This window comes from Colossoma macropomum, unplaced genomic scaffold (assembly GCF_904425465.1).
Source record: "Colossoma macropomum unplaced genomic scaffold, Colossoma_macropomum, whole genome shotgun sequence".
Taxonomy (NCBI): domain Eukaryota; kingdom Metazoa; phylum Chordata; class Actinopteri; order Characiformes; family Serrasalmidae; genus Colossoma; species Colossoma macropomum.
In genome coordinates this window covers 27,982,017-28,006,692 of record NW_023494810.1, presented here as the reverse complement: position 1 = coordinate 28,006,692, position 24,676 = coordinate 27,982,017, and the positions used below count along the sequence as shown (strand labels likewise).

The window sequence follows — 24,676 nt, the reverse complement described above, 5'->3', positions numbered from 1 at the left end:
CTGGTGGGGGGGTGGGGCATGAGGGATAATAGAGAGTATGTTAGGAAGATGGAAAGAGTGCGGAACAGAATAAGAGAGTGGGCAGTAAGCTGTAAGCACAGCTGTGAATGATGCTAGTGGAAGCAGCAGTGCTAACGTGAGCCGTGGACGTGAGATGTGGAAAATGGTGTGCGTGGCTGTGTGCAGCTGTGTGCAGGCGTGCGCGTGTGAGTGCTTGTGTACCAGTCAGAGCAGAGAACGCATTGTTTTGTGTCAGTGGCAATTTAGGTGTATGTGTGAACAGACTGAGGCAGTGTTATCGTGAGTTTAGCTGTGTGAGCTGACATGTTGGAGGCCATTATGTGTGTGTGTGTGTGTGTGTGTGTGTGTGTGTGTGTGTGTGTGTGTGTTGTCACTGGGTGACAGGCGCTCAGGAAGGCAGCTTGAAGAATGTTCCTGTCTGTCTGTACATCTGTGTGCCTGTTTGTGTGCAAATATGTATGGTAAAAAGGGTAATTTCCCTCTCTCTCTCTCTCTCTCTCTTATATATATATATATATATATATATATATATATATATATATATATATATATATATATATATATATATATATATATATATATATATAATGTATGTGTGTGTATATATGTATGTGTGTGTATGTTCAGGAAACAATTCAGTGCATCGTGCTTATGATTCAAATGATTAAACAGTTCAGACCTTGAATTTCAGAATGATTCCATTTTATTTTTTATTATGATTCAAAATTATCATTTATCATTATTTGTTGTAAAAGCCTGAGATTTTTTTCTAAGAGTTTATTGTAGCAATAAACTGCAAGAGGCTATGCTTTACTGTGATTTTATTTTTGGTAAGTGGTGGTGTTAGGCATGGTACAAAGTAGAATAAACCCCTTAACCTTGGTACATTCACTGTAATGCACGGTGGCTTATTGTACAGATGTCTGTCTGTGGTTGGGATACAGTAGGTGAGTGAGGTGTGTGTGTGTGTGTGTGTGTGTGTCTGTGTGTATTAATTACAAGTTAGTCATTTTTCAACACCTGGAAAAGAAAGCTGAAAGCTTTTTAAAAAAATGACAAAGTCTCAACTATACAGTAGGCCCATAATGTCAAATTGTGTGTGTCCACACTTTGCCCTTTAGCCTCCATTATTTCTGTACCACTTGCTTTCAGTTTTTCAAAGAAAGCTACAAGGATGTTTTTCTACACCTCCAAAGTTCAGTCTTAGAAGCTGGTTGCATTTTGTGTTTCTCACCATACAGTTAATTGCAAAAACCTTCGTTGTGTATATATTTATTCCAAATCACATTGTTGACCTCTTTCTATAACTTTTTTTTAATATATGTTGTTGGAAGTGGGTTTTGCACATACAAAAATGTGGGATTATGATTAACACAGTTATACGTCAGCTGTTGTTCTGCTGTTGGATTGGATCTCCATTTTTGTCGTTTTTCAGTTTTTGGCAGAATTTGAAAAACGCCTGTTGCGCTTCACATTGTGTGTAAATTTCATGATGAATGGACCAAAAGAAACGACCCAAAATGACTCCGAAAATCGTCTGGTTCTTTTGACTTACATTAAAAGTAAAGTGGGTTTTTTCTCTCTCCTGTGAAGTTTTCATTTTGGAGATATGAGGTTTTCTTCCGACAGCAGCGATATACATTGTTTTAGAATGAAACTCTTTGTATGTACTATTTATCTGTCTACACTGGATGCGCTGTCTCCTTTACAGATGGGTAGTGTTTAAGTTCTCTCTCTGTTTCTCTCTCTCTGTCTCTTTCTCCCTCTGTTTACAATCTTCTCTGCCTTTAGAGAATGTGTATTCAGGGTGCATTCAAAGCTCTTTGTGCCTTGGATGTGTTTTAGGCAGGTTTCTGGGTTTTCTGGGTAATTGAGTTTTCACTCTCCTTTGCCTAGCCTACAGGTCTGTGCTCAGTGTCTGTCTGCTCTCTGTCTGTCTCTCTCTCTCTCTTCCCCTCCACCTTCAGAATAGAAAGCTCAGGCTTGACAGAGGAAAAATGGAGGGTGCTGGAGGCTGTGTGAGCTCCCCCCTCATTCAGGAGTTGTTATCTAAACACCTCCTCACCAGCTCCTATCAGTTCATCACAGTATCAATCAATAAAAATGACAAAGCATCAGTGTTGCCTCCCAGGATGTTTATATGTGTTCTCTGTGTATATACAGGTGATTTCATGAAAGGTATCTGGAGTTTGGGGAGGATATTACATCGCTAGTATTACAGAGGTGATTGGGTGCAGTATTCTTCCCAGCATAGGCACATGAATGCTGGGACATGGTGTTCCCTTTGCTGAATTATTATTTCTTCTAAATCTTGTGCTCAGTATTGTGCTGAACCTTGCCATACAAGCAGTTTCCAATAGTTATTTCCAAGATATTTTTGGTGAAGTAATATCCTGCTTTTGTTTGGCATGTTTTCACCATGGCAGTACTCCTGATGGATTAGCAGAGATCTGTGTAAGAAAACACAGATGTTAGTTTCTGAAGTGGACATATGCATATTTTGGGTAAAGTGGTAACGTTTGGCCTGGAGTGGGTATTTATGGGATATAAAGATAATGTGTAAGGTAAAATATGGGTATAGTGGGTGTGTGTAAGGTAGGATGTAATATGTGGGTCTGTGGGTATAGTGGGTAGTTGTAGGGTAGAATGATTATGTGTGGGGTGTAGTGGATATATGTAGTGTAGAATGGTTATGTGGGGTATTGTGGGTATATGTAGAGTAGAATAGTAATGTGTGATAGAATTAGCCCTGCATTTACCATGGCAGTCCTCCTGATGGATTAGCAGAGATCTGTGTAAGTTTCTGAAGTGGACATATGCATATTTTTTGGTAAAGTGGTAATATTCGGCCTGGAGTGGGTATTTGTGGAATAGGAAGATAATGTGCAACGTAATATATGGGCATAGTCATAGGTAGGATGTAAAATGTGGGTCTAGTGGGTATGTGTAGGGTAGGATGTAAAATTTGGGTTAGATAGTATGGTACAGTGGGTATAGTGATTATGTAGGGTGGAGCAGGTATATATAGAGCAGAATGGTAAAATATGTGGTATAATGGGTATGATATGTTTATATTTAGAGTAAAATGGTAATATTTTGGGGTGGAGTAGGTATCTATAGAGTAGAATGGTTGTATGTAGTCTAGTAATACAGAGTAGAATTGGCATATGTTGAATAGAATGAAATGTGTGGGATGTAGTGGGTATATGTAGGGTACAATGGTAATGTGTTTGGAGTACAATGGGTATACATTGGGAAGAATGGTTATATGTGAGTAATAATGAGCGTATATAGGGTAGAATTGCAATCTATAGGGTGAAGTGGGTATTTGTAGGGTAGAATGGTTGTGTGGGTAAGGGTGGGCATATATAGGGTAGAATTGCAATCTATAGGGTATAGTGAGTATATGTAGGGTAGGATGGGTATATGTGGGTAATAGTGTGTATACGTAGGGTGGCACAGCACTCTATTGATTGTAGTGGGTATATGTAGGGTAGAACGGCAATCTATGGATCATAGTGGGTATATGTAAGGCAAAATGGCTATGTGTGGGTTTAGTGGGTATATGTAGAGCAGAAGGTTATGTTTTGGTAATAATGGGTATATGTGGGGCAGAATGGTTATGTGTTGGGTATAGTGGGTATATGTAGGGCAGAATGGTTGTGTGTTGGGTATAGTGGATATATGTAGGGTTGACTGGTTATGTGTGGGGTATAGTGCGTATATGTAGAGTACAATGGTAATATGTGGGGTATGCAGGTAGAATAGGATGATATGGTGTAGTGTGTGAGTATGTTGGATTGAATCTGTTTTGCAAGTAGAATGGGGATGTATGGGGTAGAGAATGCTGGAATATGGGCTGGGTGTTTGTGGATTAACCCTTTGCTGGGACAGATGGCTCTCTCTCCCACTGAGCCAGAAAGCCTGTCTGTCACCATCAACATGGGCCTCCTTCCCGAGGTCGCTCTATTCCAAAGCCTTCCCTTCTGCACATGGCCAAACATGAGAGGTGCAAAGAGCCAACTACCCTCTCTTTTTTTCTCTCTCACTTTGGATCCCTTCTTTGTTTTGAAATATTTTTAACAATTAGCATGGTTTACTTTATGCTTGGACTGCATCAAAAGATCTTACATCTGTTATAAACAGCAAGAAAGGGCAGCTGACTGACATCTGTTACTGTAGCACCTGTTGTTTCTCTAGTGGCTTGTCATAGGTCTGTTGACAGAGTGTCTTGCTCTGTACAGCGGTTGACCAATATGTATAATGTTGGGTCACCCCATCTCACCCCACCCTATTGTTGGCTGTATATGGGTATTACGAGGCCTTTTCTTGTGAAATCTAAATGAAATTTGATGAATCAAATCGTCACAAAGTAATATATGTCATTGCATGTGTCATAACTGTTATATTTTCCAAAACATTAGACTAAATCAGGTGGTGGAGTCCAAGTTAATCAGGCCTTTATAGCATTAGTTACTAGTTGGATGTTGTATCAAATTCGCAAACACAAAAGAACTTGGTTGTTGGTGGTCAGTATTGTTTAATGTAATGTAATGGAATGTGTATTGTGATGGAATCTCCTCAGACAGTAAAGACTGCATATATGTGTGTAAATCAGCTTGATAAAGACACTAGGCTCCTCCTTTGTCATCTAGTCCACTAATTAGTCATAACATTTTTGGTTAACTAAGATTCTGACACCTAAGGTCACCATACCCAATGCCAATGGTACATGGGTCTAAAGCCTGCCAGCACTGGGCTGTGAAGAAGTGGAACTGCGTTCTCTGGAGTGACGGAGCTCCATCCAATACCTTGGGGATGAATTGGAGTGATCCAGAACTGATCATCCAACATCATTACCTGACCTCACTAATGTTCCTGTGGCTGAATGCAATCAAATCCTCACCAACATCTAGTGTAAAGCCTTCACAGCAGAGTAGAGGCTGTTACTGCAGCAAACTCCCTTTTAATACCCTTGATTTCAGAAGAAACATTAGATGAGCAGATCAATGTACAGACCTTTGGACATACAGTGCTTTTATATACCTATTTAAATCTAAATCAGTCCTCTAAAAGAATACCAGTCATTTCTTTTAGAGCCAAAAATAAAATACACAGGGCTGGTAGAGTGATATTTATTTCATTTATATGAGTAAGAGATGAAAAAGTGTGAGATGGGGAGGAAAAACCAGCAGAGAGAAGAGAGAGAGAGTGAGAAAAGCAGGGTGTGCAAGAGCAGCCTGTATTACTGACTGGGTCACGCTTATAAAAAATTCAGTCCAACCTCACAGCTCAGAACAAACACGACTCCATCCAGGCAGCGGCGCTTCATATTTATTTCAATTAGCTGTTTATGTATTTAACAGGGCGGGCCGTGAAAACGTGAGGAACGAGGTCTGTGAGATAGTGCTGAACGTCCCACAATCCATCCTACTGTGACATTTTTGGTATTTCAGAGAGGTTCTTTGATTTTTAGATCATCTGTAGTGCTGCTAGAATTAAACTACACAAGTGAGACTACACAGAACAAAAATAGTAGAAAAAAGTAAAATAATGAAATATTGATAAGAATAAACATCAGAGAGGGATAATAATAGTGCTGCCTATTATTGGAAGAAGACGTTGGTGAAGGGTGATTGAGCATCTCTAAACATGCAGACATCTGCTTCCATATCACTCATATATATGTATGTATGTGTGTGTGTTTTTAATTGCCTCTAATTAATTAAAACTGTACTTGTCTGGTTGCACCATATGATCTATCTGGTTGTGCCACCTGACTTCTCAGACTAATTTCAAATCAAACAGGCATCTACTTTAACCCTAGAAACCTTTGTCCTTGAACTTGAGTTTATACTTAAATTTTTTTCAAAGAAATAAATATTATTATAATAATTACACATTTTCATGGTTTTTCTGAGGTCACGCCCCTGACATGGTGAACTCAAAAACATTTTACAAAATTTGTGAAAGGGCTACAGACCTTGGTTTTGCACCATGAAGATCACTTGGGATCCTCTTCATGATGCAGTACCCTGGCCACTCTTTCGTAAAAGCATTTCAGAATAAAAGTTTATTTGTTTTTGGTTGTGCTGCCTGGCATTTGAGGAAGTAAGAATTAATAAAGTTTTTCAGTGAGTTGAGTACTTTTAAATTTGCCTTATATTAAACATAAACAGCACAAAATCATGCCAAACTGTTGAGAATTTTCTATAACAAAATTACCCTTTTACTTAATCAACATACAGTTGTACCTGACTTTTAGACTTTTCGAAGAAAAAAAATGTTTCACATAAAGGTATTGTTGAATAATGTAATATATTTTATGTATTTATTCTGCTGTTTTTTGGATTTTATATAAAATCCAAAAAACAGCAGAATGAATACATGAAATATATTACATTATTCAACTATTCATTCTTTCAGTATCCCTCCCCGTATCTCTTTCAGTCTCTCTCTCTCTCTCTCTCTCTCTCTCTCTCTCTGTTGTGGTTTTTGTTTTTTTGGTATGCAGTAGTGCTGCTGTAGTATTGCGTCTCAGGTGTGCAATAGTTCTGTCGTAGCCCCTCCCACCAACCCCCCAAATCCCTCACAGTGCTGTTAGTGCGTTCTCTTTCTGGAACACTCCCTGATGCTGCTGTTCCAGGGCTGAATGTCAAAATGAACCCACAAAACAAAGCTTTCTAGGAAAGATTTTAACCCCATTCAGTCTTCCAGCAGCTTCAAATATTCATATGTCATGTTCCACGTCTCGTATCCTTTATTCATGACACTGTACCTGCTTCTCTCAGCTCTGCTGATGGGTGTAATGGGAGGATATGAGGGGGCCATGTAGGAGCCCAGGATTAGTTTGAGTTGACTGAACTGGTAAAGAACGTGATGGAATTTGCAGTACATGCGGGTTAGAGGTTGGTTAGAGGTGTAGGGGTGTAACAATATGCAAAATTCACAACATCTTGATATATATATTGTGATTTTTGCACAGTGATACAATTTATTTTCCATAGGGCCTGGCCGATGTATCAGTTGGCCAAAAATCTTTGTTGCCTGTTCATCCTCAGTCAAGAACTGAACCAGCAGCCCACCACGAGCCCTCAGTTACTGTCCCGCCGCTGCTGTTACTGTGCCGTGTGTAAAGTGCTGATGTAAAGGAAGGTTATCTGAGGTAGTGAACCTGCTCATGCTCACTCATGTCGTCCCAGGTTCAATAGCAGCTGCACCTTTAGGCAGTGTGGAGTGAGGAATGAGGTTCAGAGTGTGATCTTATTATTCTGCCCTCCTGCTTACCGTCTATATTTACCCACGTCTCTTAACAACACAGAGCGTTTCAGCTCCCTGAAGAAATCCTAACAGTTCACGCAGTCGTTTATCACTGTCTTCTATCACACGTCTCTCTCTCTCTCTCTCTGTTCTTTCTGCCTCTCCTTTCTCTCTTCTTCCTCTCTTCTTCCCTCCCTCTCTCCATGGCCTTTCTTTTTTCTGCTTTTCTTTATTCTTTCTCTCTCTCCCTCTCCTTCCCTTCCACTCTTTTCTTTCTCTCCTTTTGTTTCTCTCTTTTGCTTCCTCTCTTGTTTTCTCTCTCTTTATTTTCTTTTTCTTTCTCTACCTTTATTTTCTTATGTTTCTTTCACTCTCTCATTTCTTTCTCTATTCTCCCTTCCTTCTGCCTTTTTATCCCTCTCTCTTGCTCTCTATTTTATGGCTCTCATCTTTTTCTCTCCTTTGTCTTTTCTTTCTTTATTTTTCCCCTGTCTCTCTTTTCTCTCTTCTTTCTCTCCTTTTCCTTCCCTCTCTCCATGGCCTTTCTGTTTTCTTTCTTCTTCTTTTTCTTCTTTCTATTTTTTCTTTTTCTTTTCTTTTTTTATTCTCTTTCTCTCTCTTCCTCTTTCTCCCTTTCTTTGCCCTTTTCTTTCTTTCTTTCTCTCGCTTTCCCTCCTTTTCTTTTCTCTCTCTCTCTTTTGAATTCTTCTCTTTTTTCGCTCTTTATTTTTTTCTTTCTCTACCACTATTTTGCCTTTTCTTTTTTCTCTATCCTCCCTCCCCTCTGCCTTTCTATCCCTCTTTCTTGCTCTCTCCTCTTTTTTCTCCTTTTCTCTTTCTCTCTCTCTCTCTTTTCTTTCTCTCTCCAATTCCTCTTTCTCTCTCCCCTCCTTTCTCCACCCCCCCTCTCTCTCTCTCTCAATAATGATGATGATGATTTCATGGATATTTCCTCTGAGTAAACATTTGTCACAGTTACAGTAAATAAACCAAATCCATAAACCAAATTTTTTAGATGGTCTCCTACCTCTGCTTTTCATTTCCCATGGGTCAGCGTTTTCACATCCTCTCTCTTTCCTCTCCATCACCCTTTCTGAGGAGCGTGTGAAGAGCCTCGGGCCACGTTTCTCAGAAACAAGAGGCCTGTGAACAAGTGTGTATGAACTCTGTCAGTGATGAAGTAGCTCAAACCTTCAGATCTCATCCCAGTTAGCTTTCATTAAGGTTCTTCTGCAGATGGTTGCATACCAGGCTGCTGCTGTTTTAGCTGTGCTACATGCTTTTTTTTATTGACCACATTAGGCAAGTCTATCAGAGTTTACCACTCAACACAGGTTAAGACAAGTATGATGATGTAGGCATGCAGTTATGATGCTAATTGGTGGGTTCATTGCTTGTTAGCTACATTAGCCTCATAGCTCCAGTGCAAAGCTATAGAAGCAAACTTCAGGTTGCTCCCAAGTGGTGCAACCATCTCAATTTTGGCCCTGTTGTCAAACTCGATCGCTAGTTTGATCCCTGGTCGATGCTGCAGGCATCCATGGCCGGGCGTCCAAGACAGCATGACTGTCCTCACTGTCTCTGGGGGGTAGACTCGTCCTCCCTCTCCTCCATCACTCAGTGCTGAATAAGATGAAGATGCTAACAACGTAACAATCCAACCAGCCCATTAGCTGACATAACAGAAGGGGCAGTCGTGGGCTGGAGTTGAGGGAACCAGCCTAGCCGGTTTGATCCCTTGAGCTGACAGGACGTGACTGAAGTGACCTTGAGCGAGACACCTAACCCCCCACTGCTCCCCAGGCCCTGTGGATAGGGCTGCCCACTGCTCTGGGCAAGTGCGTTCACTACCCCCTAGTGTGTGTGCTTTCACTAGTGTATATGTTTCACTGCATGGATGAGTTAAATGCGGAGGTGAATGTCCCCGTTGTGGGATTAATAAAGGATAACTTAAACTTATTAACAGTTAGCATAAACATAGCTATAAACAGCATAGCTATAAACAGACCATGCAGCTTGAAACTTGCGTCAGGTGACTTCCAGGTGAACTCCACAGTTCCAACAGCTGGTGAGGGGGGATTACAATGACCACAGTATAGAGTCACTTAGCTAGCCCGACAAGAGTTCTTAACCGCGGGGTAAGTCTCACTCCACAACCACAGTGCGTCACACAGGAGGCCGGCGAAGAAAGGTTCAAAGGCCGAAAATGTCCTTAGCCATGAAGGGGTATCATTTTCCTGCAGCCAAGCACCAGCAGTCCAGGCAGCCTCATAGCTGCGAAGTTGCATCGCTTAGGCAGCTGGCTCGAGAGGCCTCCCAGGTGTCGTAGTTTTGGTTCCGGAGCCGAGCACTACCAGTCCAGGCAGCCCCACAGCTGCAGTGCGGCATCGTCCATGCAGTTGGCTCAAGCAGCCACATAGCTGTGATGTAGCGTCGATCAGGTCCCCGGTCCAGGACGCCTCATAGCCATAATACAGCGTTACTAAAATAGATCCAGGGCACATCATAGCTGTGATGTAGCGTTACCCAAACGGCCAGCCTAAGAAGCCTCTGAGCCGGAGTTAGAAAGTCACTCTCGGCTGCTGTCTTGGAAAACTCCTCAGCCAGCAGGGAAACATCAAAACATTAAAAACAGAAAAAAAGTACATTGCATAGATAAAAACTGCAGCGGCTATCTCAAAGCCTGAATTTTGTCCATACATTTGTTCATTTTATAGATTCCAAATACAGCCTAAAGTTACTTAACAGCTGAGCACAGTTTGAGGCAGGCATGTGATGATTTAGACATGCAGTTTGTACAATGCTAATTGGTGACCATAAGCTTCCATTATTTGTTACCTGCATTAGCCCCATGGTTCTGGTACAGAAGCTAAAGAATCGATCTTCAGACACTAAACAAGGCTGATCACCTGCTTTTAAAGGAAAGGGCAAGACTGTGTACATTTGATTCTTCCTCAATCTATTCCTTAAAGAGGCCTGATTTACCTGCATTTAAAAGTGCCGCTGGCAGAGAAGGCCTCTGTTTTATGCTTTCTGCCATATTTTATTCCTCTTTAGTGTCTCTTTCTGCCTGTTATAAGTCCTGGAAACCCAGCAAAGCCTTTGACCCAAGAGCTGATAACCGCAGAGCCAGATCAATCAGTTTCTTCATCAAGAAGTCGGCCAGGATGTCAAACTCATGTGAGTGAAGGGGTTTGAATGTAGGTCACGTGTGAAATGTGAGCGGATGGCTCGGGGGACGGGTGACTCGGGGCCTCGTCCCCATGCTCCGGGGCGCTGTAACGGAAAAAAGAGGTTTTTTTTTGTTTATTTATTTTCATACAGGGTTATTTTTCGAACCAGACGCTTGTTGAACGCTGCCACACGACCTGCGGCTTTTAGGAATGTGCTGATTGGAACATGGCAGTCTGCAGTCTGGAGCTCAGTATAGCATCTACCTCTGCTTCCAGTCCTTAGCTTTGCTCTTAATAAGATGTGCAAATGATTTTTCATCGTGGTTTTATAAGAAGCAACTCGATGTGTGAGGAAATCTCACCTTTCACTACAGTTTGAGTTGATAATTTTGGTACAATTCAGAATTTAGAAAATGTGTGCAGAAAATCTTGACCCCATAGTCAATGTACATAAACATGGTTTCCATTTCATTATTTCCCATAGATGTTTTCAGGACAGGTGGTTAGACCCTTAGAAGCTGCCAGTGTTGACATGGAAACATGGTGTTATTAATTGTGTGGAAGGCTGGAGGTGTGTAACCACACACAGTTTTTTTAAGAATACATTGTAAACACTACATATGTGAATTTAAGTAGTGCAGTTGTGTTTATTTGGAGCACAACAACATATTTCAATAAAACACCTTAAAGTAATATATCAGTTTATAGAAAAAAATCTGTCTTTAAGGCACCCATACCCAAATTTTTACATGCTTTTAAGGTTTTGTGTAGATTTATGTACATAAACATACTTTTTTTGGTCCCTTAAAAGTACAAGCTGTTTTTGTTTCCATGCCTTTGATGCTAGTATGTGTAAATGAGGTCTGTTCTGGTTGGCTGTCCTGTGTAGCAGTCCAGGCTGAACCACTCTGTATAGTTAGTAGCTGTGTCCCGATTCAGGGGCTGCATCCTTCGAAGGCTGCATAGACCCACAAAGGCTGAACGGAAATAAGACTTCGCTCTACGGCGGATTTTCTGTTTGCGTCACAGCACCGCCGTTCCCACCCTTACCGCTGCATCATGAAACGCCGCTCCTGTCAAGTTCTTTCAATGTTCTTTAAAGATGGAGCCAGAAAGTTTGATTTTAGTTTTATTTATTTATTTTTTTCATTTATTAGAGCTGGAGGTGCTTCTCTCTGTCTGCTCCCTGCTCACTTAAACAAAAAGAAACATTAGCGTAAGTTTTTTTTAACATTTGCATCGTTAGCTACTCGACTCAGTTTAAACCCAGTACTTACATTTAAAAGTGTCTCCTCAGCCGCCGTTTGCTCCTCTGCTGCCAACGCTATGTTCTCGAATCCTCGCCGGCACTCAATGAACCCCGGGCTATGTTAGCTGGCGAAGGTTCTTGGCCGCATATAAAGGAGTCTTCAAAACGTGTGACGCTGTGACGGCCTTCAAATGCAACCTCCGAAGGATGCAGCCCCTGAATTGGGACGCAGCTAATGCTTGGGCAGTGCAATATAGTTTCAGTACATAGACTGTGTGGACTGGTAAATGAATGGTATGTTTTGAAACAGTGTTTGCATACTACATCAAAATCTTTAATACTGAAAAAAGTGAGGTACTACTTTATTATAAAGCCACCCTTAGAACGGGTTTATGAATGAAACTGCTATAAAACCTTAATAAAAAGGCAAAAGTTACCCGTTATATCTGATGAATATGAATACCTGACAGGTTTTTTTGCCGATTGATGAGGTAAACAAAGAAAGATGAGTAACCAGCAAGATCTGAAGTTTGAGTATAGATGAAAATGGGTTCAATGTTAGGCAAATGGGTCACTGTTGCCCTTTTTATTTGTGTTGTACCTACCTCTTATTGATTTATAAGGTGCTTATGACCTAATTAATAACTATTAATAGACTATCATCCGGTCTGAGCCCTGGACTGTTACAGGCCCAGCCAGTGCCTCTGGATAAAAGCTTCGTGTTTTTTTTTTCCCATAATATTGCATGTTATGGGGCCATTAACATGTGTTCAGTCGTCTTCAGGTTTCTCATCCTGTTTATTTGTTACATTTTTGGGACACAAACTCCTTGAAAAATCTGTGTCAGCTTAGATTCTTGAAGACAGATGACTTAAAATAGAGGCTGGTTTTACATTAAAAATGCATGTGTTTCTCTGTTTGGCCTGCCAACGTGCTGTAGCTACAGCCCCAGATACGCAGCGAAGCTCCGGCCTGTCTCAAACTCAGCTGCAGAAGTACACAAACTACACAACTCAGCTTCAGAACTACACCAAGTACTCAAGTCAAGCAAGGACTGTTTTTAACCTAATGTTTTCTTAATGCATCTATAGCTGAGGGTTGATTATCACAGACACTGTCTTTAGCCCTATTGGAGCTGGATTAGTTTTGTCTGGGGAGGTGCTGTGATTTGAGTGATTACCAACGAGATCAGAGATTTCGATGCGTCCCTAGTCTGTATGTTTCTCTCTCTGTGCTTGTCTGAGTGTCTAGGCGGGCATGTTTATCTGTATGTGTGCCTCTGTGTCTGCGTCTGTGTGTGTATGAGTGTGTGAGCGAAACAGATAATGGAGAAGAGAACAGGAGCGAAAGAGAAAGACTGAATGAGAGAGGAAGAGTAGAGTGCTAATCCAGTCTCTCCTGGGGTAGAGGCTACTCTCATTGTTGCTATGCTACAGGGTGGCGGTGGACGACTGATGAGACAAACACATGCGTAGTGCGGTGATGCTGGATGATTCTCCAGTAGGACTGTACAGTATATTGATTATTAATTCTTCTTGCAATTTTGGCCCTTGCAATGTTGATATCATAGAGGGCTGCAATATGCAAATGCATCTCTAACCAGTCATAGTGTGATTTGAGCCTCCTGACCAATCACAGTTCCAGATGAGATTCTGTTGGTATTATATGCTGTGTATGCTGTTGTATTGATGTAATCCAACATATGTGAGTTATTTTGGTCAAAATAATGCAGGTCTATATATATAATATGTGTACACCGATCAGGCCTCCTTGTTTCTACGCAGATTGTCCATTTGATCAGCTCCACTTACTATATAGGTGCGCTTTGTAGTTCAATTACAGACTGTAGTCCATCTGTTTCTCTGCATACTTTGTTAGCCCTCTTTCACCATATTCTTCACTGGTTAGGACCCCCATGGACCCTCACAGAGCAGGTACTATTTGGGTGGTGGATCATTCTCAGCACTGCAGTAACACTGATGTAGTGGTGGTGTGTTAGTGTGTGTTGCACTGGTACGAGTGGATCAGACACAGCGGTGCTGCTGGAGTTTTTAAACACTGTGTCCACTCACTGTCACTCCTACTTTGTCAGTCCACCTTGTAGATGTAAAGTCAGAGATGATAGCTCATCTGCTGCTGCACAGTTTGCGTTTGTCATCCTCTAGTCCTTCATCAGTGATCACAGGACGCTGCCCACAGGACGCTGTTGGCTGGATATTTTTGGTTGGTGAACTATTCTCAGTCCAGTGGTGACATTGAGGTGTTTAAAAACCTGATCAACTCATACCAGTGCAACACACACTAACACACCACTGCCAGTGTTACTGCAGTGCTGAGAATGATCCACCACCCAAATAGTACCTGCTCGGGTCCATGGGGGTCCTGACCACTGAAGAACAGGGTAAAAGGGGGCTAACAATGTATGCAGAGAAACAGATGGACTACAGTCTGTAATTGTAGAAGTACAAAGTGCACCTATGTAGTAAGTGGAGCTGATAAAATGGACAATGAGCGTAGAAACAAGGAGGTGGTCATAATGTTATGCCTGATCGGTCTATTTGCAGAAAACATTGCAGTTGATTAAAACGTTATATATGATCTCTGTCCAAAGGAAAAACAAGTATCTCCAAAATAGCAGGTTTGCAGGAGATGGCAAAACAATCTTTACATTAACTTATATTTAAAGGTAAGAGGTTTTATTACAAGTGATGTTGGAGCCTTTCTATTTCTCACTTATCATGAAATTTTCACACACCATAAAAGACGGTGTGTTGAAATGATGTCGAAAAATAAAAGTGGAGATACATCGTTTTCTTTGGACAGTGATGATACATTTGTACTGTTTGGGTTTAAATACAGGTAAAAGGTGATTTGGAATTTAGGTTTTGCTCGTGTTGAAATGTTTTCAATGGCATTAGGGGAATTTTTAATTTTCGTTAAGCAGTCAGAAATCCTCCCCCAGGCTCTCTCATGGCTGTGCCCCTGATTACAAGGCGTATCGCAGTATGTAGCAACATAATCGCAATACTAGTATTTTGGCCATATTGTGCCGCTCTGGTCTCGGATGATGAAGCAGTGTTGAAGTCTGCAGTCGTCTTCGGATACGGAAAGTGCAAGGTGCAGCTGTAGTTGTGCAATTATGAAAGACTGTACAGCGGCGGCTTGTGCTCTGTGTGTGTGTTTGACATGCTCTCAGGCAGCAGTGTAGCAGCTCTGACGGCTGATGCTGATCCGCTGTGAAGCTACACTGCTCTTTTCCAGCGAGCGAACATCTTGTTACATATACACCCACAGCAGTGCTCAGTTTAAGGAATAGTTTGGCAAGAAAAAAACAAATTTACAGCCCCACCCCTTTTATCCCAAGTATAGTGAATCAGCCAAGACATGTTTGCTGTCCAGAGCTTTAGTTTCGCACTGGTATACGAGGCAAAACACCTCTACTAGTAGGTCACTACTGTTGTTCTATTTTCCAAAGTCCAGTACAATCAAAAAAGGTTTGTCTTAGGCTCTAGATAAAGCTAGAAAGGTGGAATGATACATTACAAGGCCAAAATAAGTAGGCACCTGACCATCCCACTGATGTGAGCTTGTTGGACAGCCCTTTTGAAAACCAAGGGCATTAATATGGAGTTGCCCCTCCAGCCTCCACTCTTCTGGGAAGGCTTTCCATAAGATTTTGGAGTGTGTCTGTGGGAATTTGTGTCCATTCAGACAAAAGAGCATATGTGAACTCAGACACTGACGGTGGACGAGAAGGCCTGGCTCACAATTTGATATTCCAGTTCATCCCAAAGGTGTTCAGTGGGGTTAAGGTCTGGGCTCTGCGCAGGCCACTGGAGTTCCCCCGCACCAAACGCGTCAAACCATGTCTTTATGGAGCTCACTTTGTGCACAGGGGCTCAGTCATGCTGGAACAGGAAAGTACCCAAACTGTTGCCACAAGGTTAGAAGCACTTAATTTGTCTAAACATTTTTTGTATCCCTTGTATGTTGTAGCATTAACATCACCCTTCATGGGAACTGAAGGCCCCAAACCCTGAAAAACAGCCCCAGCCAATTATCCCTCCTCCACCAAACTTTACCATTGGCACTGTGCGTTCCAATAGGTCGCATTCTCCTTGCATCTGCTGAGTGAGATGTGATTAATCACTCCAGAGAACATGTTTTAACTGCTACAGAGTCCAGTGGCGGTGTACTTTACACCACTCCAGCCTGTGCTTGGCATTGTGCAAAGTGACCTTAGGCTTGTGTGGAGCTGCTTGATCATGGAAACCCATTTCATGAGGCAGTGGTGAGTGATGCAACAGAAGCAGTTTTTTACATGCTACACACTGTAGCACTTGCTCTTAGTTTGTGTGGTCTGCCACTTCGTGACTGAGCTGTTGTTGCTCCTTTCATTTCACAATAGCACTTACAGTTGACCGGAGCAGAACTAGCAGGACAGACATTTCCCTGACTTGTGGAAAAGGTGGCACATTTAAAGTCACTGAGCTCTTCAGTACGACCCATTCTACTGCCAGTGTTTGTCTGTGGAGATCGTATGTGCTTATTCTTATACTCCTGTTAGCAATGGGTGTGGCTGACACATCTAAACTCAATAATTAGGAGGGCCTTTTGGCCATATAGTGTGTATTGGACTTGAATTACATATTTAGCTTGCAGTTTCTTGCTCAGTGGATGAGAGAGAAACCATTTCATGCTGACAAAACAAAAATGACGACCTACTATTAAAGGAATTTTGTCATTTTTTTATTTTATAAAAAAAGTATTTTGCTTAGTTTATACAGTATATGATGAGGGTGTATGCATAGGTGTGTAAGTTGGGACAGGAACTCAACCATTGCTCATCTAGGACCAAGCACCTTCTCAGTTTCAATGCTGCAAGTAACCAGTATAATTTCAACTGGGCAAGAAGTGGCTCATATCTCCTTTTTGTTTAATGCTATCTCCTTTGAATGGGAATTCCACTAATTTTCAGAAATGTCCGCATAATTAAATGGATAAGATGTAAACAGAGTTATTCAGAGTGGATTGATGTGAAATGCTTCAGAATGTTCAAAGCGGTGATGATAGGAACCAGACATCTGAAGAGCCTCTAAAAGCTTTCCCACTTCTGACACCAGTGTAGCATCAGTGAAGAACACAATGCAGGAAATGTTGTTTTTTTTAAAGGCGAATGCTCTTTAGGCAGCAAAGGAGAACTGCTGCTTAGCACTAACTGATATGGCTGTGGAGTAGGCAGGTCACTTCTAACTACACAACTCTTTTTCATAGTAAATACTATTGCTGACATTACTACCCCACAGCCCAACTCAGTAAAGCACGAGCAACACATCAGCACCTCATTAAGCTAACAACAACTTATTTGCAGTAAACGTCTCTCCTACCACAAACGTGGTGCTTCCCACAAGCCTTCCTGCACTGCCGCTCTGCATGGCCACGCCTCACGCACTCCCCCAGCAGCTCAGCCAGTAGCAGGATGTTACACTATGATCAACATTACATATAAAACTCAGGAGGACACATGCAGATTCACTGTTTATTTGGATAGTAAACAAAAAGGCTATAATTGTGTGGTTACTATCACCACCAGTGTAAAGAAATCAGTTGGTACGCTTCTCTTCAATGAACCATCATCTTTGTTTACATCTTAACCATTTAATTATGCAGACAATTTGAAAAATTGGGGGAATTCTACTTTAGGTAAAAGAGCAACATATGAGCAAAACAGATTGCTCTAGATATTCAGGGGGAAAATGTACATGTGAAAAACGTATCAGCCTTGGAACATTTCTGTCCACCACAGTGTGCAACAGCGGCGATGTTGAAAAATGCCATTCATTTTTCCCGTTAATTATTTCTCAGTCTGAAAAATTCTGTTGAAAGTGCAGATTCTAAATTCTGTATTTGTGTTTGTAAGTAAAAGATGAGATTTTATTATGATTTGGAATTCTAGACAGTTCACATGACACTTAGGCAGACACGTGCACACATACACACCTGAGGGTTAGCAGGCCGTTTGTGTATGGTCCCTGAGGACATGTTCTTCTGGGATTGGTGTTACAGGGTTTGGCTTTAGTGAAGTTCACTGACTGCTCGTGGATGTCGGGTAATTACCTCTGGTACAGTAAGGCCTGACAGCTGCTCCAACTAATTGTCTCGTATTGTCAGAAAGCCGGCACTGTTAACTTCTGCTGGCATAAACTTCCATAATTATATGAAGGCACTATAATACCATGAGCACTACACATGATATGGGTGCATATGTGCATGAGCGAGGGAGCTAAATGGGGGAAAAAGACCTTCTGGGGCCACTGCTGTAGCTCAGAACTTAAAAACAACGGCCCAAACTATATGAAAGTGTCACTGATACTGACTTGAAAGGGCCTATATCCTGTTTTTTTGTTTTATTTTTCCCTTGAGAGCCTCTTTTATGTGCCAAAAATGGTCACAATGCATTATTACATGACCAAGTACCAGTAAACAGGCTGCTTTTGTTACTTCAAGATCAAAGATCATCCAAAAAGCACTTAGGGGATGAAGTATAATCTCTAAATACAGTATCAGTGGGCGGAGCTAAATTGAAAAATAGGTCAGTATAGGTAAATGTGTTGTTTCTCCTGACATCACAAAAACATTGAATTCAAAATGGGCTGTTTTTACATCATGATTTCCAAAAACAGACTGCATGGGCTTAGTAGTGAATGGTATAACTTGAAACTTACACTGTTAGGTATTACTTCAAATTCCTTTATTTCAAAAAAGTAAGGGAAATTTGGTTTTCCATAATAGGCGTCCATTAAAAAGCTAAAACATCTGATATCAACAGATTTAGTTCGGTATGGTAAAGTGTGAAAACAGACTCCGAAAGTGTGTTTATAAGTGCTTTGATTTCCTTTTGAATTTAATGATTAGTTACCAATCATCAAAACCTAAATGTGGTTTTCGCCTCTCATGGCTTACTGCTTTATTATCCGTGCTTTATCAGCAAGAATTTTTCTGATGCTGATAAATCTGTGGAATCTTAATACTGGCTGGTTTTATTGGCCAAACAATCTACTGGTCAAGCTTTTGCAAGAACAACCAGTATATCGCTGTTGTCAGAAGAAAACCTTGTATCTCCAAAATGGTAACTTTACAGGAGAAGGAAAAAACCTGCTTTACTTTTAATGTAAGTCAATGGAACCAGACTTTTTTCCAAGTCATTTTGGGACATTTCTTTTAGTCCATTTGTCATGAATATATTGTGAAGGGTAACAAGTATTTTCAAATTATGTCAAAAACTGAAAAATGTCAAAAATGGTGATACAAGGTTTTCTTCTGACAACAGCAATGTTACATTAATTTCTGCAAAATTTGGATCCTCTGACCACCTCTGTGGCCTCAGTCTGCTTGATCTCTATGACCTGCCCCTCCTACTCCATGCTACGAACATCAAACTCGCTTCTTTCTGAGCCACAGCTTTATTGACCCCTCTGAATTCAAGTCATGAAGGCTTATAAATAAAATCAAGTGTGTTTAGCTAAATAGGTGTGAATGTGTGTCTATCTGCCCTGCAATGGACTGGCGACCTGTCCAGGGTGTTTCCTGCCTTCTGCCCAATGACAGCTGGGATAGGCTCCAGGTCCCCCCGTGACCCAGAAGGATAACCGGCATAGAAACTGTGTGCGTGTGAATCAGTTGCATTTAATGATGCAGAATGCTGCACTCTGCAGAGCTGTGATCCACGAGGACTGAAGTCTGACACACGCTCTCTTCTAATCTTTGTTGTTTTGTGGCTGTTGTCTTACGTAAAGCAAAGGTTGATCTGTACAGTATGTATGCGTGTGTGTGCGCGTGGAGCTTTGAGCTGAAACTGCATATAAACTCCACAGTCATCAGGGACGGGCCTGCGAGTGGTTCTCCAGCCTCGCAGGGTTGTCCCTAGCAACGGAAACAGAATGTATGACTACGAGCAAGGCCTTGCTATTTTTACTGAAGGATGCGTAGTCCTGCAGCATCTGCTCATAGAAGACGAATGCGCACAACTATGCAGCATCATTAGGATGCAAAACGCAGACAATAGACACTACATGTGCAACACTTGACTCATATTCGTTGCTTACTTATCTGGTAGGACTTGTGATTGCATAAGCATGAAATCATTGACTGTCTGCAGTTATACCTGCTCATCTTTATGTTGTTGTTAATGCTATTAGAGATTAGGATTAGTTTCACCACATGCAGTTGCTTGATATATTTTGTTGAGATTTGATTGGCTGATTGGTTCGAGATGAAGTATTTGTATAATTTCCCAAAATGACCACAGATAGCCTGGATGTCATGTCATTGTTAAGCCATGGGACACACTCAACAACAATAACAACACAGCTGTGTCTATTAGCAGATTTTGTTATTCCATTTTGGTGAGGTGGATTAAAACTGAATCGCTCCACAATTATTACTGTCAGACTGTAAAACTACACACACTGCAGATTCATACTGGATTAAAATCGCTCCACAATTATTACTGTCAGACTGTAAAAACTACACACACTGCAGATTCATACTGGATTAATATCACTCCACAATTATTACTGGCAGACTGTAAAACTACACACACTGCAGATTCATACTGGATTAAAATCACTCCACAATTATTACTGTCAGACTTTAAAAACTACACACACTGCAGATTCATACTGGATTAAAATCACTCCACAATTATTACTGTCAGACTATAAAAACTACACACACTGCAGATTCATACTGGATTAAAATCACTCCACAATTATTACTGTCAGACTATAAAAACTACACACACTGCAGATTCATACTGGATTAAAATCACTCCACAATTATTACTGTCAGACTATAAAAACTACACACACTGCAGATTCATACTGGATTAAAATCGCTCCACAATTATAACTGTCAGACTGTAAAAACTACACTCACTGCAGAATCATACTGGATTAAAATCGCTCCACAATTATAACCGTCAGACTGTATAAACTACACACACTGCAGATTCATACTGGAGTAAAATCACTCCACAGTTATTACTGTCAGACTGTAAAACTCCACACACTGCAGATTCATACTGGAGTAAAATCACTCCACAATTATTACTGTCAGACTCTAAAACTACACACACTGCAGATTCATACTGGATTAAAATCACTCCACAATTATTACTGTCAGACTGTAAAGAATGAATTCAACATTGTAATGTGATGCAGGCTAATTTGGCAGGTATATTATGATTTTGTTTTACAGATGAAATAATGCACAGGGTATCACAGATATATTGCTGTATTAATCATCTAATTGATCAGCATAGGGTCTGGATCAGTATAACGCAAACGCAGATGTGGTTTTTGGTTCCCAAAGGTAGATGTAGATGGAGTCATGCACCAAGACGTTCCACTTTTTAACTGTACCGACGACCTTGCTACTCTTTGCTACAGCCCCATGAACTGACTGAACCTGCATTCCAAGGCTTATTAAGGAAACAGAAGCTCAGCCTTATCCAAGTTATCACCACAGCTCTGATTTATCACCAGTGGCCACTGCAAAGGCTGCCAAAAACGCATCTGCCCTGACAGAGTGCCATGTTATCATGTAGCCATCTTAGAGGCTGTTTGGAGACAGGCAGACTGGCCTGTGTGTTACTGACTATTAATCTCTGTTGCAGTGCGTTGTTTGATTGTCTGATGTCTGTTTTGGTGCTGATATGCGAGAATATTCTCTGTTTACAGAATCACCAAGAGCACTAACTGGGAAAGATGATGAGGTCTTAAGTTCTGACTACAGGTGTTTAAATTCAATTTGAAGGGCTCTTACCATGAAAACCCGAATGTCCCTTGATGTAATGTTCACTCCCCAGCCAGTACAATGTATATGTGATCGCTAAGCTGCAAAAGCAGCCTGATTTGAATTCCTCATGGTTGTGATGTCATGGTGATGTCACATGGTGCACATGAGCGCATTTATAAGTTACCTCCAGATCTGCCTACAGAACTTTAGGCCCAGACATTCATGTCATGTTGTTGTGACCCAGTGTCTCGTTCCTGCACATGGACAGTATCAGGGTTATTGGAGTGGAAGAAGGATTAAACATTGTGCGGTTCCTGGCCGTCAGGAACCAAAAGGATCACTGCAGCCTTTCAGACGATCCACATATTTGAAAGAAGAGGCTGAAGTTTATTTTTCTGTGATGTTTCCAGGGATATCAGTTCAAATTGAGCAGTTTTTTTGTGTACATGTCTGAATGGGCTACTTTTTGAATGAGGCACTATACAGGGCAACCAATCAGAATAGAGGTAATTTACATATATAAGCTGTAAAGGCACAGTAACACAAACGGTTTGTTACATAAAAGAGAGGTGAGGGGTAAAGGAGAGGTTGGAAAATGGCCATGTTCAAATTATTTTGGTGGAAAAAAGAAAATGTATTTTTAAAAAAATGTAGAATATGGGCTCTTTCGTAATAAGCGTAGAGAGAGAGAGAGAGAGAGAATTAGTGGAGGCAGGGTTGCAGAATGGATTTCTTTGATCCCCAGGCTTCTGTAATCTTTGGGCGTTTAGCAGAGAGAATGAGAGAGAGACACAGAAGGTGAGAGAGAGGTTGGCAGTCAGACAGAGGGCAGGCCTTGGTGTACATCAGCTCGCTCTCTGTTGCCTCCTGTCATCGTTTACCTTCCAATATGTTGCCTGATCTCCTCCCCCACCGCCTCCAACACGGCTCACGCCCAGCGGCACACTGTTGGTATGTAGCACATGCAGGTCGTCTGTGGCCAGATTGCTGCGTGACGCCTGAATGTGCTTTGTCACGCGGCTTCACAGCTTCATGAATAAGTGATAACGTCTTTGCTTACTGCTCTGGTGGGCTCAGAACCAGGGACTCATTGGTGATTCTCACCTAATAGGGATTAAAGGGCCCATATCATGGAAAACCCTCTGAGGTCCAAGGGCATTTTCTTGATTTTTGCATATATTTATAAATGCATGTTTAAAGGCACTTGCATATGACATGATAGCCACATGTTACATATCAAAATATTCAGGATAGTCTGTTCTCTCCATAATGGGACCCCTTTGACCTGGAGCACTGTGTAAGGAGATAATGCGCCCTAAAGCTGAAAAATTGAAGCGCGGTTTTAGGAATTCTTAATATCTTGCTCTATAGCTTTATTCATCTGGAATAATTCTTTTGGTGCTTGTAATGGGTTTACCAAAGTCTTAGGTTCACAAAAGTAAAACTTTAATAAGTTTATGCACAAAAAAAACTTTTAAAAACTTTATACACACCCTTTCACGTCTACATCCGAGTCGACTGAATGAAAAACAAAAGGTTTCCGATGTTATTGGTCAGTGCTTAGTGATTTCCTGAGTGTCCATTGGTCAGTTTCACGCAAAATATAGACGAACACACAAATCCACTAATTACAGGCAAGAGGCAGATAACACGCAGTGAGAGGCAGACAGTGTTTCTCAACTTGTCTTCGTTGGCTCATAACTGAGATGGAGGATGAGATGGAATGTAAAGGGCGACTCTGCAGATTCAGGAACTGTTTGAATCATATTTCTGTGCTGTATTATTGCAGAGATATTAAAAGAATCACTGAGAAACATCTAATTTGATGCGCTGGTGTGTTTGTCGACCCCAGAGGGTTAAAAATGAAATGGTTCGATGTGTTATGTAAACATTTTTACTGTTTCAAAACGTACTGTTCACCCCCCCTTTCCATACAGTCCATATATGAACGCTATGCTGTGAAAACCTGTTTTGAATCCCGTGCACCTATTTAGCCTTCAGCAGTTTAGCCCCACCCATTGATGTTGAAGTTATAAGGAGTGTTTTCTAACCATTATCTCACATGCAGCAGTGCATGCGTATAACGTTACTACACGTCCTCTACAGAGAACAAGCAAGTAAACAGTAACTGTGTATTAAAATGTGCAGGTGTTCTCTGTAGAGGATGTGTTCACTTATTTTCACTCAGAAGACCAACAATACAATCAATACATACTAAATAGCAAAGATTCAGTCCAACTCATTTTTGTAGAACTCACTGTTACACAGGGTTTATATAAGAGGTCTTGAGGGCCCCTTGGTGGAGGGTCTGACTATGAGGTGACCTATAAACAAATATAAAAGTTATTTTAAATAATAAAGGAATATTAAACTCCTTACAGGCGTAGCAAACTATTTACTGTTTACAAATTAATAAGCATATCGCTGCTTTTGGAACAGTTTCAGTTTTTGACATAATTTGAAATTGCTGCTGTTGCACTCAGTAAAGCTAGAAAAAGACTGTTTATGACCCCTAACAGCATCTGATTGGTCTTGTTTTAACTTGCGCTCTCCTGTTTGCATGTTTTACCACATTAAGCACTGATAACAGCGTCTGCTAAAATGACCAAATGTAAATCAGAAAAAAAACTGCCTAAAGTTTTGCATCGTAAAGTTCACGAGTCTGTTTCTCTTGCTGTTCCTCGCAGGTACGACGCGCCCTCCTCGTGACGGAGAGGTGCCCGGCGTTGACTACAACTTCCTGTCTGTGGATGAGTTCCTGAAACTCGAACAGAGCGGGACGCTTCTGGAAATCGGCTCTTATGAAGGTAAAAGCCTCGAAGTAGCACCGGTGCGTTTGGACACACCTCCTCGTCAAGAGTTTTCCACATTTGTACTCTTTAGCCCTTAATTTCACTAAAGCGCTGAATGAAAGCTGGTGGTTTGGGAAGAAGTTTTAAAAAGTGTCTTTTACAGTTAAAATGTTTGCTTTGTTTTCATCAGTGTTTATACATCAGCTGGCTTTCCAGTTTCTCATAAGTGAGGGTCGTGATAAGAACGGTGTTTTTACACCCGGCACCCACACACAAATTCTGTGTCTCTCCCTTATTGTATCTCCTTCTATCTGTGTGTCTCTCTGTCTGGCTGTCTGTCTCTATCTCACCCTCTCTCTGTCACTCTGTCTTCTCTGTCTCTC

The 24,676-nt window shown here is 41.2% G+C and overlaps 1 protein-coding gene across 3 annotated transcripts in view; it reads left to right on the top strand.

The window, feature by feature from the left end:
* The window catches only part of magi1b (membrane associated guanylate kinase, WW and PDZ domain containing 1b), a 224,947-nt gene that overhangs the window by 113,594 nt on the left and 86,677 nt on the right, over nt 1–24,676 (top strand). For all 3 annotated transcript variants that reach the window (XM_036559163.1, XM_036559165.1, XM_036559162.1), the window contains exon 3: nt 24,189–24,308. In XM_036559163.1, coding sequence (XP_036415056.1) covers nt 24,189–24,308 — 120 coding nt within the window. The remainder of the gene's footprint in view (nt 1–24,188; nt 24,309–24,676) is intronic.